Source organism: Ambystoma mexicanum, chromosome 11, assembly GCF_040938575.1.
Source record: "Ambystoma mexicanum isolate Mex_15411 chromosome 11, UKY_AmexF1_1, whole genome shotgun sequence".
NCBI lineage: Eukaryota > Metazoa > Chordata > Amphibia > Caudata > Ambystomatidae > Ambystoma > Ambystoma mexicanum.
Window position 1 is genome coordinate 828,665,401 of NC_090934.1, and position 12,463 is coordinate 828,677,863.

At 41.7% G+C, this 12,463-nt stretch overlaps 1 protein-coding gene across 1 annotated transcript in view; it reads right to left on the minus strand.

Moving 5' to 3' along the window:
• ABCC8 (ATP binding cassette subfamily C member 8) overlaps positions 1–12,463 on the minus strand; it is a 1,583,626-nt gene that overhangs the window by 868,805 nt on the left and 702,358 nt on the right. Inside the window, exons 13-14 of the mRNA XM_069623778.1 lie at positions 6,067–6,107; positions 3,368–3,513 (exon numbers count right to left, since the gene is read on the minus strand). Of these exons, the coding sequence (XP_069479879.1) occupies positions 3,368–3,513; positions 6,067–6,107 (187 nt within the window). The remainder of the gene's footprint in view (positions 1–3,367; positions 3,514–6,066; positions 6,108–12,463) is intronic.

The following is a 12,463-nucleotide window of genomic DNA, read 5'->3' on the forward strand; positions in this document are numbered from 1 at the left end:
CTGATTCTCCAGCTCTTTTTAATCTGTTCGTAAGCATTGCTTTTCAAAATATTATGTATAATTGAAAGAATGCAGCTAACTTATCATATTTTGCCTGGTGGAATTCAATTTGCTCCACCCATAGAATAGAAAAATGTCATGCTTTATCTTTTGACAGTTTGCATAAGTTTAATAAAAACTTGAATGTGTTCATACAATATCTCAATACTCATGATTACATGTTATCAACCTGTTACTCATAGTATCCGTGCCATTTCCTCACCTATTGTTTTATGTCCTGTATTTGTGTTTGTGTTCTCCCTTGTCTTGTCTTAACTATGATTCAACTTTAATAAGTTTATTGATGCTATCATACCTAACTGGTTCTTGATCAAATGTATTTGTTTTAATAATTATGACCTTACTATTGTTTTTAAAATGATTTATCTGCACTTCTGCTACTTAATTCTATGTTCATCTAATAATAAAAATCTTTAATCAAAGGACTTTCTGCCTTTTTCTGGTTCCTTGAACATGATTCTGTGCATCTTTTAAAGACACTTCTTCCCAATGACACTGAAGCGACTACCAATCTCCCTTTTACCCCCCCATGTGTTAACCCATACTCACCACCCCTTGGATGTGTTTCAAAGATATGGTTACTGTAATAATTCATATGTACAGGTATGGATAACGTTCAAAAATCTATTAATAGAACACATTGTTGGCTTTGTTCACATGTTCCGCAGAGTGGAGATGGCATAGGGGTACCATATTATGCAATCCCAGTTAATAGATCAATATTGTGTGCTGTAATTTTTTTGTCTCATAGTAGGTTGATAAATGATTGGGATACATCACAAGCTCCTCCTGTAAGGATAATTCATAACACTACTATTAAAAACCTTGTAATAACACCCTTAATAGCAATCGTTTAAGTCTTAAAATGGTGTCTAACCTTCCATTGAGATCCTATACTTCTTACATGAATGTTACATATCCTTTATTCCAGGTAACTCATAGGATAGGAGAACCTCAGTTTCCTATCGGAAGGGATGAATATAATATGCATTCTTTTGATACTATTGTTGACTATATCAATTATACTAATACCATCCTTCCTTATGGGAATTGGTATTATGTTTGTGAGGACGGGAAAGTATATAAGTGGTTGAAGAAGGGTTGGACAGACATATGGTATCTTGCGAATATATTCCCTGGAGTGTATGTGGCCTCCACAGATAATATATATCAACATGTAAAATTACAAAGAGGGAAAAGAGAATCGGACCAGACTGATACTGAATAATAGCATTGTTAGGGGTTGCTCTTAACTCCAGAAGCATTTGTAGACTCAGTAGATTGGTAGAAAGTATGTTGAACAAGACTACAAATATATTTGTGAATTTAACATCTGAACAGAATGCTATTAGATTGGTGGCACTTCAAAATGGGATGCTGCTGGACATTCTCATGGCTGTGAAAGCAGTGGTTTGTAAATGAGTGGACTCCTCTTGCTGTACTTACACACCTGATAGTGCTAGAGATATCTTTGATGCTATTGATCAATTACATGTATTGAGAGAAGCAGAGCATTATGAGGTGGGACAGGAGAACAGCTGGTCCGAATGGTTTTGGAATTTGCTAAAGGTTTGGGGATGGAAATTCCTGTCTACATTGTTAGTGGTCTTTGGGTTAGTGTTAGTTTGCTGTGTTAGGGTAGTCAAATAATTAAGCCCCTCCCGAAAACTAGTCATGGAGTGTATGCTATGATGATGGAAGAAATACAAATTCAGAATTTAATGGCCATAGATATTGAAAGTCTCACCGATTGGGTGAAAAGGACTTAACTTGGGCTAAAGGGAGGGTTTGTTAGATTATAATAATAATATGCATATTTCTTAGCCATAAATTAATCCCTTTATCACAATCACAATCCTGTTCTTTTAGTAATATTGAAAAGGGGTCAAATTTCACAGTCATTGAGTAGAAACAAAACAGAAATGTGTTCATGGCTTTCTCTGTCAGTCATTACAAGAAAAGGCTGAGTCCTTGAAGAGGGCATGTATCAGTCGCCTGGCTTTCACCGATAAACCTAGGTTAATTACATTAAGGACAGGTCCTCCTATTCCGCAAAGTAGGTAATACTGTTCCAATATGGCTCTATTCTCTTAACTAAATGTAATGTAAAGACTGGCCACACTAAGCAGAGGTTAGTTACACAATGAGTCATAGTGTTCAGCATTCCACTTTGTTAAATGCACAAAAGGTATATTTTAAACGTTGTGCAAATAGGATGACCATTGTTGCAACGGAGGGCAAGTGGATTCTGTGTTTCAGGCCTCAAACATGTGTCACAGTCTGTGAACTGGCGGAAAGAGCTTTTAATTAAAGAAATAAGCAAATTGAAGATTGTTGACATAACAATAACATCTGTTGAATATGTAATTTGTTTTGCCTTCCGGGGATTAGGGTATTAGTGTGCATGTAATCTGAACATATTTGTGTTATTATCTCTTGCAAATGAATAACAAATGACTTATGCTGATGCAGGCTACAGTTTCTTTATACAAGGAGATGTCGTGTACTATTCAGGCACTTCACTTCTCCACTCTTCATGAAATACTGGTCGTGGTTGAAGTCTGCTCGAGTGTATGATATGGGCAAACTAAATCTTACCAATTTTGAAACTCTGTCTCAGATATTATACATTCTTTGAATTATAGCACTTAGAAGTCTCAGGTGATGCAAAACTTTGAGTATCTTTTTCAATGAGGAACAATAGAATCCAGCAGACCTGTGAACACTTGAAAGGTGATGTTATACGTACCTATGTATTCAATATCAGTACTTGAGTGCATCATATGTGATTCTAAACCCACAGACACACATTTGGGATTTGTTCCTAACTGTGTGTCATTTACTTATTTGTAGATCTTTGAAGGTTGAATTCTGAACTGGGGCCATCATTATAATCAAGGAACATTGCTCTTGATGAAGGGATTAATATCCTGAATTCGTGTTGAGCTATTTATTTCAGCATATAATGTGTTGTTATTGATATTACTGATTGTTAATTTTTGATTTATTATACCTATTTAAAGACTGACTGTGATCCATGGAGTTGACCTTTTGTGAATAGTTATATAACCGTTTACATAAGATTGAGTGTATAAAATTGTATTAAGTTTTGACTGAGGCCTTTCTCAGTACGATTGGTGTGCATGGGACGGGAGTGTCCTTTAACATTGGACACTGCTTTCCTTCTTCTGACAGAAGACTATAGACATATTTTTCTATTTATCAGAAATTGCTACATTATAAAACACACTGTTCCCACATTGAATGCATTGTTTCAATAGATCAACTCATGGTATTGTTTTCTTACCTGACAAGTGCCTTGACAGTGGATCGCACCACGCTGGACAGCAGGAAGAGAGGGGTCACGAGGATGTGAAAGAGGGACAGTGATGCAAAGGCCACAGCAGGGGAAAAATCGTCCTCATTCAACAGATGGGTGTGTACAACAAATGTCTTTAAAAAAGAAAGGAAGAAATAGTTGCAAATCTATCAAAACTGCTCCAGATGATGCTACGCACAGGCTTCATAAAAGCATGTACATTTGTTGCCATTTATAGATGTTCATTGTTGACTCCTCTGCATATCTGACCATTGCACTATATATTTTCTACTCGATTCAGGGAAAGCTGCATATTTCTCATTTAATGTAGTGCACTATATGATTATTCAAAGTTAATTCATTCAATGTCTTTACTTAATAGAACAAAATCCCATTTTGTATTTATTTACAAAATCTGTTTATTGACGTTAAGTTACAGGGATTATGTTCACTTACAAATGCACTTGTACAAAAGTATTGCACTGCACCACCATGCACTCAGTAACACTACATTCAACTTCATCAGGAAACTAAACTCCAAAATTAAGCACCCTATAGCCCTCACCTGTGAATGAGCCACATACAGGGAGAAAGCTTAAAGTCTATAGGAGGGTCGGCCGTCACTATCAGCGACCCTACAACAAATATGCAAGCCAACATCCTTAGCTCTCAGGCAAACTGGATCAATTTCATGCCTTGTTACATATTCTTTTCTGTGACCCTACTTTCAATGGTTCTTTAAAATAACCCTGGCACACTCCACATGTTAAACCCTCCAAAAAGGATCGAGCCATCCTTATGGCATTGAGGACACATGTGGTCCCCTTCCTAATCACCTTAAGTCTTGTAGTGTAGGAGATTGCCAACAAAACACCTCCCTTCAATAAGCCCCCTTGATAATTTTCCTCTACCTAAAGTGAGAGAGTCAGATTCCTGACCCTGTCAACATGCAATGGGACCACTCTCAGCCAACAGTGGGAGGCCTAGTAGGGTTTTCACCAGAGGCAGCCCTGCCTCAGAAGCAGTTGAGGAGGGGCGTTGGAAGGGCCCTAGTCCCTGTCCATCTACTTGTGCATGCTTGCATGATTTAACCAACTTTTTTTTAACCCATGCCTGTACTACACAATGCTGGCCAATCACTTACTTGTTCTGTAGGACTTCAACATCCAGCATGCCAAGCAGTGAAAGAAACTTCACCAGGAGACAGACAGTAGAGAATTGCGGTGCCACAGAACAACCCACACATCAGACTGGCAGATCAATCATGCTGCACAACCTGGACCAGTGCAAGAACCCCAACTACAGCCCCAGCGAATACGCAAAGGGTTTAACTCCATGCATTGACTGGGATAATGTCAGGCTGCCCTTACTAAAGGCAGCCAGACTTCATATGAGAAAGGGGTGGGGCTTAAGACACCTTGTATGTGTAGGTGCACCCATAACACCTCCACTATGGAAAGGGAAGCTAGCGGTTGGCCCAGGGATCCATGTGAGGGAGAGAACCAATGGAGGGGAAAGGGGAAGCATAAACAGTGGACAGGAATCAGCAAGGTGTTGGTTGTTCAGATTAGATTAAGGGAGGAGAAGGAGGGCTAACAGACCAAGTGGGGGGAAGGACAGTGCAAAGGAGAGTGGAGCAGGATTGCTAAAGGAGTGTGTAAGATGAGGTATTGGTTGGTGAAAGAATAGTGGTATTTGGGTATAAGTAGGCGTGAAAGGGATGAAAACGAGAGAAGTAGAGTAGGGGGTGAATGAGAAGGTGACAGAAAGAGCGGAAGGAGTGTGACTGTGCGAGAAGGTGTGGGTGGAGTTTAGAAGTGGTAGTGTGGAGTGAGTTTTAGTGTAGAGAGGGGGAGAGTAGTAGTGTAATGTGGAGGCGGGAGAGTAATAGTTGTGTGGAGTGGGTAGAAGATCAGATGAGAGTAGAGCTAGAGAGAGAGAGAGAGAGAGAGAGAGAGAGAAAGATAAAATCAGAGGGAGCGACAGGAAGAGCAATAGAGGGAGAGATAAAATAGAGTGGGAGAAAAATGGGAGGAGAATAGAAGGAAGAGCGAGAAAGGATGTCTCGGGAAGATAGCACAGGGGCAACATGCTTGCCTTCACAGAAGAACACAGGTTCAATCCCCGGTTCTGCGCTTAGAAACCTCTGGGTATTAAGCACTTTATAAATAACCTATCATATCATATCATGTCATATTATGGATAGAAATTCAGGATCAGGAGTAAAAGGAAAGGACCAAGTGGAACCTGAGTGCATGGAAGGCAATATTACTATATAAACACTGCATTGTGTAACCTAGATCAGGAATCACTTGTATTCTTTCCTGAGGGAGATAGTTGAAAAGGATGTTTGGACTTAGGCCATCATCATCAGGCAGAATGGGTTACTGATCTCTAGAGACCAACCTGGAGTCGAGCTACACCTGTCTTAGAACACCTTGCACTATCTTCGAGAGGTGATATGTTCTAGAGGCCAATCGTAGCGCTATAAAGCCATTGCTACTCAGCTACTGGAAGATGAGCATGGTTAGGTCTTTGCAGCAGCTCTCACTACGTGTTCAATGAACTGAGGATCATTGAACACTGCCATGATCGGTTTATCTGTAGCTCCATCATTCCCCAACCTCTTTTACTGCAATCTATGTGCCTTACAAGCTATTAAATGCTATAAACATGAGTGTACTTACAATCAATACTGCCGCAATTGGAATTGCTGCGTTCATAAAAACTGTGGAGAGAAATATAGTATAGTTAGAATCATAATTCCATACAATATGCATTTCATGCTTACTGGGAGAAGAAATATGATGTATAATTCCAATTGTACTTTCAAAATATTAGCTAGATAACAAGGCTGAATGCTCATTCCGGTGTGTTCTCCACCCCCGTTTAGTTTAGATGCTTAGTTAAGTCCAGGGACAGTGGTAAGCTTGCACATGTACATATTTGCCCATGACTTCATCACCTCCAACCAGCACTGTGGCATCAGTAGTATCCTGAACAGTGTGACAAAACACAGGGAGAGGCGAAGAGAGGACACAATCCATACTGGGGCCCTCATTACGACCCAGGCGGTAAGTTACCGCCTGGGTCGTACCCTTACCACCATGGCGTAAACTACATTTACGCCATGTTGGTTGGCGGATTTACTGCCCCATTCCAAGGTGAGTGGGGCGGTAAATCCCCATTTCCCATTTTACCCTTCCCCATTCCCATTTTCGCCCCATAGGGCATAATGGGAATGGGGAAAGGCGATAATTATGTAATTATCGCCAAGGTCCCTTTGCGGCATGGATTTTAACGGCTGCAAAAAAGCAGCCGTTAAAAGCCATCCCGCAAAGGGAACCTTGTAATTAGGCGTTAAGGGTCGGCGCCGTTTACGGCGCTGTAAACCCCTTAACGCCTGAGTCAGAATGAGGGCCTGGGTGTTGCTGAAAATAATATTCATTGTCATTCATCTGTCTAGCTCTCATACCCTTCTTTTTAGTGACGTGTTCGCTTTCTCTAGGTGTCTTCATCTCTTTCAGCTCTTTCTCTCTCTCCCCACTCTCGCTGTGTGTGTGTGAGTGTGTGCGTGCGTGTGTGCGCGTGCGTGTGTGTGAGAGACCATATCAACCACATAGATTTAAAACGTTCCACTATAGAAAAAGGTTAAAACCACCCAGCAGGCACGGTGGATATGTGCATGTGTCTCCGACCCCCTGCTGCCTCTGGAGAAGGTACAGACCAGCCAATCAGAGTTCTTGTTCACTTTCCACATAATTCCCCTTGATCTTCAACTGTACATTTTCTTAGTTTATCACTTCATCACCTCCGTTTCATTTTGTATTTGGACGTTTTTAGTTTTTGGGAGTTGTTGCAGTTGTCATTGGGATTTGTGGCATGTGGGAATTGTGAAATGGATCAGGAAGGGGTTTTGCAGGGTGCTCTCACTGCAGGTTATCGTCTTCATGTTTATGGCATCTGAGGTGGAGGTAGTTGGCATATGGGGGGCTTAAGGACAAGTTATGGAGGCAGCGCAATCCAGCGCCCCTTCTCCTGACTGTTTGTTAGAGGAGTACATTTTGGGCATACTGAAGGATGAGGCTCCATTGGAGGTTCCTGGGGTGGAGAGCAATCGTTATTATTTTGGGGAAAGGTAAGGCAGTACCGGGTGCGATGGGGTGCTGAGGGAGTAGTGGGACAGGTTGAACACGAGAAGATGGTGGAAAGAGATCATAAGACAGTTTCAAGACACTGGGCCTCATTACAACCTAGGCGGTAGGGGGTTAACGGCGCTGGTAGAGCTACCGGCACCGTTAACCCCCTACCACCTCATTACGAGGTCTGCTCATGGGTCCCGCTAAGGACGCCTGGTAAAACCAGGTGCCCTTAGCGGGACCCGTTATCATCCTCCCCATTCCCATTGCGCCCTATGGGGGCTCAAATGGGAATGGGGATGTACCGGATCCGGGTTCCTTGAATGGGGAAATACCGGGCCCTCCAAGGTCGGAATGGCCCGGTATTTCCCCATTCAAGGAACCCGGACCCGGTACCCGGTACCCGGTACCCGGTATGGGAGTAGCCATGCCGCTAAAAGCGGCATGGCTACCTCCACACTTGTAATGAGGCCCACTGTGTCGGGCAAGATGAGAAGTCAAATTCAGAGGTGCATGAAGAGGATGAGCTGACTGTAGTCGAGAAGAAAGGGGAGACAGTGGCTGCATGGGAGCAGGATGAGCACAGAAGGCTAATGCAGAGATGCGGAAGGCGGTGGCTGATGGCTGGACGAGGAGTCTGAGGCTGACTCGGTTGGTCCTGCTGTTTTGGTGGTGCTAGGATAGATCACCTAGGTCTGTGATGTGGTCCCGGGTGTTTTAATTCTCACTGCCCAGGGGTAAGTAGGTGCAGGCAGACGAGTGCAAAGTCATGGGTAACCACTGCAACGAGTCTATGAGGTGGGACAAGAAATGTGAGCATTCAGTGATCCACCTAGAACTCCCACAGACGAGGCTGGACATTGCTCTTTGAAGGCAAGCTTTGCTCTGCTGAGTTGGTACATTCGCCCTACAGAATTGCCTCTTTTATATTACATTGTAACATGATAAAGAATGCTCAGTGCCATCCAAAAAAATGAAAAATGCCAGGTCTGTTCATGTTGAAGAAATTAAAAGAAAGCAACTATCCCAAAAAGCGCATCAACAAATGTAAACAAACAGGCCTCCAGCAACCATCCAGAAGCTCCCTTAGAACAATTGGAAAAGTAAAATAACCCAGAGCAGTTGGTCTGCGTCAACACACACTAAAACCTTTCTTAAAAATGAAAAAGATCATTTAGAAACACTGCACAATCACGGAGAAAGCATACATGCCAATTTTCCGACGTACCAGGGAGGGGGATTTGGTCAGGGAAATTGGGAGACATGCATTACCCAATAGGAATGCCTTTGGGTTACACTTATTTTAGGTGGGAGATCGTGAAAAATAGAACTATTTTTCACTGAATAATTGGGAGTCTCCCGCCTAAATCGGGGAGTTGGCATGCATGAGAAACGTCACTAGAAAATGTCCAGCTGAAGACTTCCCACTATTACAGAACTCTGTCTTCCCTGTTCAAAAGGTCACCATCCTTGTGGTAACTATAATGCATGTCCACATTCACAAGTCTCCTCTCTGATCAACATAGGGCTCCAGAAGCCTTGGAAACAAGTCAAATTCACTAATTGCAACAGTAGTTGCGAATATACATCATCACATGCCCCTGTGCCGCACACTACATGGGCATGACTACAAGAAAGGTTAGACTGCGCATAGGAGAGCATCATAGCTTTTATCAGCAATGTGAACACTTCTCGTCCATTAGTTTCTCACTTTATGGAACATTGACACAAAGAACATGATTTTGTCTGGTCAGTTCTAAACATTAATAAGTATGCCAGCATAGAGAAAACATGATTTATTCTTGAGCAACGACTCATATTCAAAACACGGTCTCACGGGATAGGATTGCATGAAAATCTAAGCTTTCTCTTAATATGATACCCAACTCTATAGCAGATTTATATGAAATTGCATATAACATCATTGACAAATACATGCTTGGCACACATACACTGAAAAGTGGATATATCACACTCATAATGCATACTGTTTCCAATTCATGTCGTTTATAGAGAGTCAGTGTTCCGCATCCAACATGGCCACCCACATTCCGCATAATAGTAACATACTTCACGCTCCAGCATTTGACTCGAGCCACTTCGTATTTAACCGGCCCTCCATTTTGAAAAACAGAGCACTCACAGTCTGCCGAAGCCCGGTATGCAGACTACAACCAAGCCTATGCATAACGCTGCGGAGTTCAGATTCGGCTTCAGTTCCATGTGTTAACAACAGTAGCTACTTAGCAGGCACTTTCTTAACTATTTTGGAGACAGAATTAACACGATCACATCAGCTCCTTCATGATAAACCAACTAGAAAACAAAGGTGAGCCTTTATTTGGCCCAGACACCGTTATTACATTGATGTATACACAATATACATCTTTATACATATCCTGCTCTACTCAGATTTAAGGCCGCTACTAGCAAACTATGATGACCAATCCTGATTACAAAATTGCGAATTTTGCACATCTTAAAAATCTCTATTTAGATGTGAGTGAAAGAATATTAATGTCAATGATAATATTAAAGGTTTTTGTACTGCACACCGTCACCAACTGAATTGGTCCCCAGGTGCTCTGGCAGATCTGCAAACAAGAAGTAGGGGTGGGGGCTAGTAGGGTGAAGACGGAGTAGGAAAGTGAGAAAGGTGGTGTCCTGCTGGCAGCTTCAGTTCGGTTTTCATTGTGCGCTGAGCTTGGGTGTGAATATCGGATTGATGTGAGTCCTCATGTGCTGTTGGTGCGAGTTATGTGTTGTTTGTTCGTTGTTGCGTTTTTGTGAAGTGCATGCGGTTTGCTTTGAGAAGAGCTGGTTGTGTGGGTTTTTGTGTGAGATATATATGTGGAAATTTCAGCTTTTGGGTTAGTGGGTTTTATGTCTCTTAGTCTTTGTATTTCTTGTTCTTTGTATCTGATTGTCCTATGGGGTTGGCATTTTAGTCTGTCCGTCTAATTGTTAGGTGTGATGGGATGGCAAGTTTCCATCTGTGCTATTTCTGACATTTGTGTACCAGGTTGAGGCACGCATTGTCCCCCCCCTCTGGTATTGGTGCTGCATATTTTACAATCATCCACTCCCTTCCTATCTGTTTCCCTGTCGGTGATCCATTGCTGCCTATGTTTGCTTTGTTGGCAAAGGTGTTGGTAACATGTCATCCTTACCCTTCCATCCTGATCTCTCTGTAATCGTTCTTTAGTATTATTCTAACTTACCTATCTTTTAATTGGTAGAGTGATATGCCGTAGATTGTTCTCCCCCTCCCTCTGTTTATTGAAGTTAGCTAAGGGATATATGGAGGATCTGTTCCCTCTCTGAGTATTGTTTCAGCTGCGTATGTGCCCTCATAGGCATTCATTCTATTTATGGGGAGAAGAGCCAAGATTTGAGTAGTTTTCTGAATAGAAGGTGATCTCTTGTGTTATGTATGTTCTTTGGTAGCTTGTTCCAGGTTTTTGGGACAAGGTAAGAGAAAGAGGATTCTCCAAGTGTTCTTTTAATGTATGGTTTTGGTTCCAAACGGATGTCGCTGCTTAATCATTGTAGTCTTCTGAGAGTGGAATAAACATTACATATAGCCTTATATATTTTTCTTGTACCATAGCGTGGCCAAGATACCCCAGGTTCATTTCAATTTGGAATCTGTTGTTTGCCATCCATCACACACCATCCACCAGTTAAGTTAGTCCCTGAGGAAAATCCCAAATCTACATCACAGGATTAAAACATGTCGGGCAAGCATGGATTAATTTCAACTGTGCTGGGTTAAAGAGTATATCTAATGGATAGTGTCATCCGTTTCTGAAAATATTCCAGTGGACTCTTAACCATTACCATTGTGGTGATTTTTATTACCCAGTTCAGCCGACACGTGTTTCGACCCTCCCGGGTCTTTTTCAAGGTGTGTGTTGGGTAAAAGTACACATCTATATGGATGGTGATCTCTGGATATATAGCTCTTGTTGATTAGCAACCTGTAAGGCTTGGCAGGCCTCTGCAATGAGATCAGCAGTCTCAGCAATCAATTGAAAGATATACTCTTTAAACAAGAGCCTGTGTGATACAGGTTCTTAGCATTTTCTGTCTAACCCAATTTCGAGATGGAAGGGCGCCATCTCACAAAAACCCCATCACCAGCTGCAGGGTCCCTTATAATCACTAATGATCAGCACAGTGATTTACCTATTCTAGTGCCCTGCCTAATGTCAAACACATTAGATTGTCCTATACCATTCTTTTCTCCCCTTTCATTAATTTTTGATGTGCCACATTGTACAAAATACTTTTACTATAAATTTGATGTATACTATTTGCTTAGACTTTTTGTATAATTTCTTATACATGTTGTCAAAATGAAATGTTTCAATACTTTAGGCTTTTCTTTCTTGATTACCAATGGTTAGTTGGATACTAATGTGGGTGTTGTGCTTTTCTTGCCAATATATAAGTATGAAAACAATATACCTATCAGTTAATTCATTGTGTATAAAAACACATTTGTTAACCAATAAGCTTTTCTCATTGCACTAACATTGGCACCGTCTTCTTAGTTCTATATATTGATATAATCAGCCCACTTTGTACATTGCCAGTATAAGACTGGGCTTCCTTCCATAGAGTTTGAGTCTATCTATAAACCTATCAATTGGGCTTGACAGCAATGCATAACCACTTTGGCACAAATCCAATTACAAGAACCATGGCCATTCACTGGCCACACATTCTCAGAAGCCTCCAACGGTGCAGAGGAGGCCTGTGCCAGCACTTCTGTTATGCTGGATGTTCCTCGACAAGTTTAACCCTGCCTGGCACATCGATCACATTGTCAATTGACATGCGTACTGGATAGAATACGTTGAGTTCCCTCAGCAATGTGCTGGCATCCAACCTCTGTGTGGGAGAAAGGTTTGCTGTGCCTCTGAATGGGGGTAACAAGTGT